The 2,500-nt window shown below is 38.9% G+C and overlaps 1 protein-coding gene across 1 annotated transcript in view; it reads left to right on the forward strand. All coding sequences in view use genetic code 11, as the record gives it.

Annotated features, from left to right (window-relative positions):
* Window positions 1–2,248, forward strand: part of ycf2 (hypothetical chloroplast RF2) — a 6,777-nt gene extending 4,529 nt beyond the window's left edge. Inside the window, exon 1 of the mRNA in view lies at window positions 1–2,248. This exon is cut by the window's left edge and continues 4,529 nt beyond it. Within this exon, the coding sequence (YP_009033929.1) occupies window positions 1–2,248 (2,248 nt within the window).
* The last annotated feature ends 252 nt before the right edge of the window (window positions 2,249–2,500 follow it).

The raw sequence follows: 2,500 nt of genomic DNA on the forward strand, positions 1-2,500 counted from the left end.
AAGGATTGATCAAATTCTATTGAGTCTGACTCATAGTGATCATTTATCAAAGAATGACTCTGGTTATCAAATGATTGAACAACCGGGATCAATTTACTTAAGATACTTAGTTGACATTCATAAAAAGTATCTAATGAATTATGAGTTCAATAGATCCTGTTTAGCAGAAAGACGGATATTCCTTGCTCATTATCAGACAATCACTTATTCACAAACCTCGTGTGGGACTAATAGTTTTCATTTCCCATCTCATGGAAAACCCTTTTCGCTCCGCTTAGCCCTATCCCCTTCTAGGGGTATTTTAGTGATAGGTTCTATAGGAACTGGACGGTCCTATTTGGTCAAATACCTAGCGACAAACTCCTATGTTCCTTTCATTACGGTATTTCCGAACAAGTTCCTGGATGACAAGCCTAAAGGTTATCTTATTGATGATATCGATATTGATGAGAGTGACGATATTGATGATGACCTTGATACGGAGCTGCTAACTATGACGAATGTGCTAACTATGTATATGACGCCGAAAATAGACCAATTTGATATCACCCTTCAATTCGAATTAGCAAAAGCAATGTCTCCTTGCATAATATGGATTCCAAACATTCATGATTTGTATGTGAATGAGTCGAATTACTTATCCATCGGTCTATTAGAGAACTATCTCTCCAGGGATTGTGAAAGATGTTCCACTAGAAATATTCTTGTTATTGCTTCGACTCATATTCCCCAAAAAGTGGATCCCGCTTTAATAGCTCCGAATAAATTAAATACATGCATTAAGATACGAAGGCTTCTTATTCCACAACGACGAAAGCACTTTTTCATTCTTTCATATACTAGGGGATTTCGTTTGGAAAAGAAAATGTTCCATACTAACGGATTCGAGTCCATAACCATGGGTTCCAATGCACGAGATCTTGTAGCACTTATCAATGAGGCCCTATCAATTAGTATTACGCAGAAGAAATCAATTATAGAAACTAATACAATTAGATCAGCTCTTCATAGACAAACTTGGGATTTGCGATCCCAGGTAAGATCGGTTCAGGATCATGGGATCCTTTTCTATCAGATAGGAAGGGCTGTTGCACAAAACGTACTTCTAAGTAATTGCCCCATAGATCCTATATCTATCTATATGAAGAAGAAATCACGTAAGGAAGGGGATTCTTATTTGTACGAATGGTACTTCGAACTTGGAACGAGCATGAAGAAATTAACGATACTTCTTTATCTTTTGAGTTGTTCCGCCGGATCGGTCGCTCAAGATCTTTGGTCTTCACCCGGACCCGATGAAAAAAATGGGATCACTTCTTATGGATTCGTTGAGAATGATTCTGATCTAGTTCATGGCCTATTAGAAGTAGAAGGCGCTCTGGTGGGATCCTCACGGACAGAAAAAGATTGCAGTCAGTTTGATAATAATCGAGTGACATTACTCGAACCAAAGAATCAGTTAGATATGATGCAAAATGGATCTTGTTCTATCGTTGATCAGAGATTTCAATATGAAAAATACGAATCGGAGTTTGAAGAAGGGGAAGGAGAAGGAGCCCTCGACCCGCAACAGATAGAGGAGGATTTATTCAATCACATAGTTTGGGCTCCTAGAATATGGCGCCCGTGTGGCAATCTATTTAATTGTATCGAAAGGTCCACTGAATTGGGATTTCCCTATTGGGCTGGGTCATTTCGGGGCAAGCAGATCATTTATCATAAAGAGGATGAGCTTCAAGAGAATGATTCGGAGTTCTTGCAGAGTGGAACCATGCAGTACCAGACACGAGATAGATCTTCCAAAGAACAAGGCTTTTTTCGAATAAGCCAATTCATTTGGGACCCTGCAGATCCATTCTTTTTCCTATTCAAAGATCAGCCCTTTGTCTCTGTGTTTTCACGTCGAGAATTCTTTGCAGATGAAGAGATGTCAAAGGGGCTTATTACTTCCCAAACAAATCCCCCTACATCTATATATAAACGCTGGTTCATCAAGAATACGCAAGAAAAGCACTTCGAATTGTTGATTCATCGCCAGAGATGGCTTAGAACCAATAGTTCATTATCTAATGGATCTTTCCGTTCTAATACTCTATCCGAGAGTTATCAGTATTTATCAAATCTGTTCCTATCTAACGGAACGCTATTGGATCAAATGACAAAGACATTGTTGAGAAAGAGATGGCTTTTCCCGGATGAAATGAAACATTTGATTCATGTAACAGGAGAAAGATTTCCCATTCCTTAGCCGTAAAGATATGTGGCTAAGAAAAGGGGGTTAAGTGGAACAGAATTGGCCGGGTGGTAGAGTCGTGGAAACACTTGTTTATTCCATATTTTGGACCTTAGCTCCATGGAACAATATGCTACTGCTGAAACATGGAAGAATTGAAATCTTAGATCAAAACACTATGTATGGATGATATGAACTGCCTAAACAAGAATTCTTGAACGGCGAACAACCAGGGCCTCTTACTCACTACATCAAACAATTTTCATT

Source organism: Dioscorea rotundata, plastid, assembly GCF_009730915.1.
Source record: "Dioscorea rotundata plastid, complete genome".
NCBI lineage: Eukaryota > Viridiplantae > Streptophyta > Magnoliopsida > Dioscoreales > Dioscoreaceae > Dioscorea > Dioscorea cayenensis.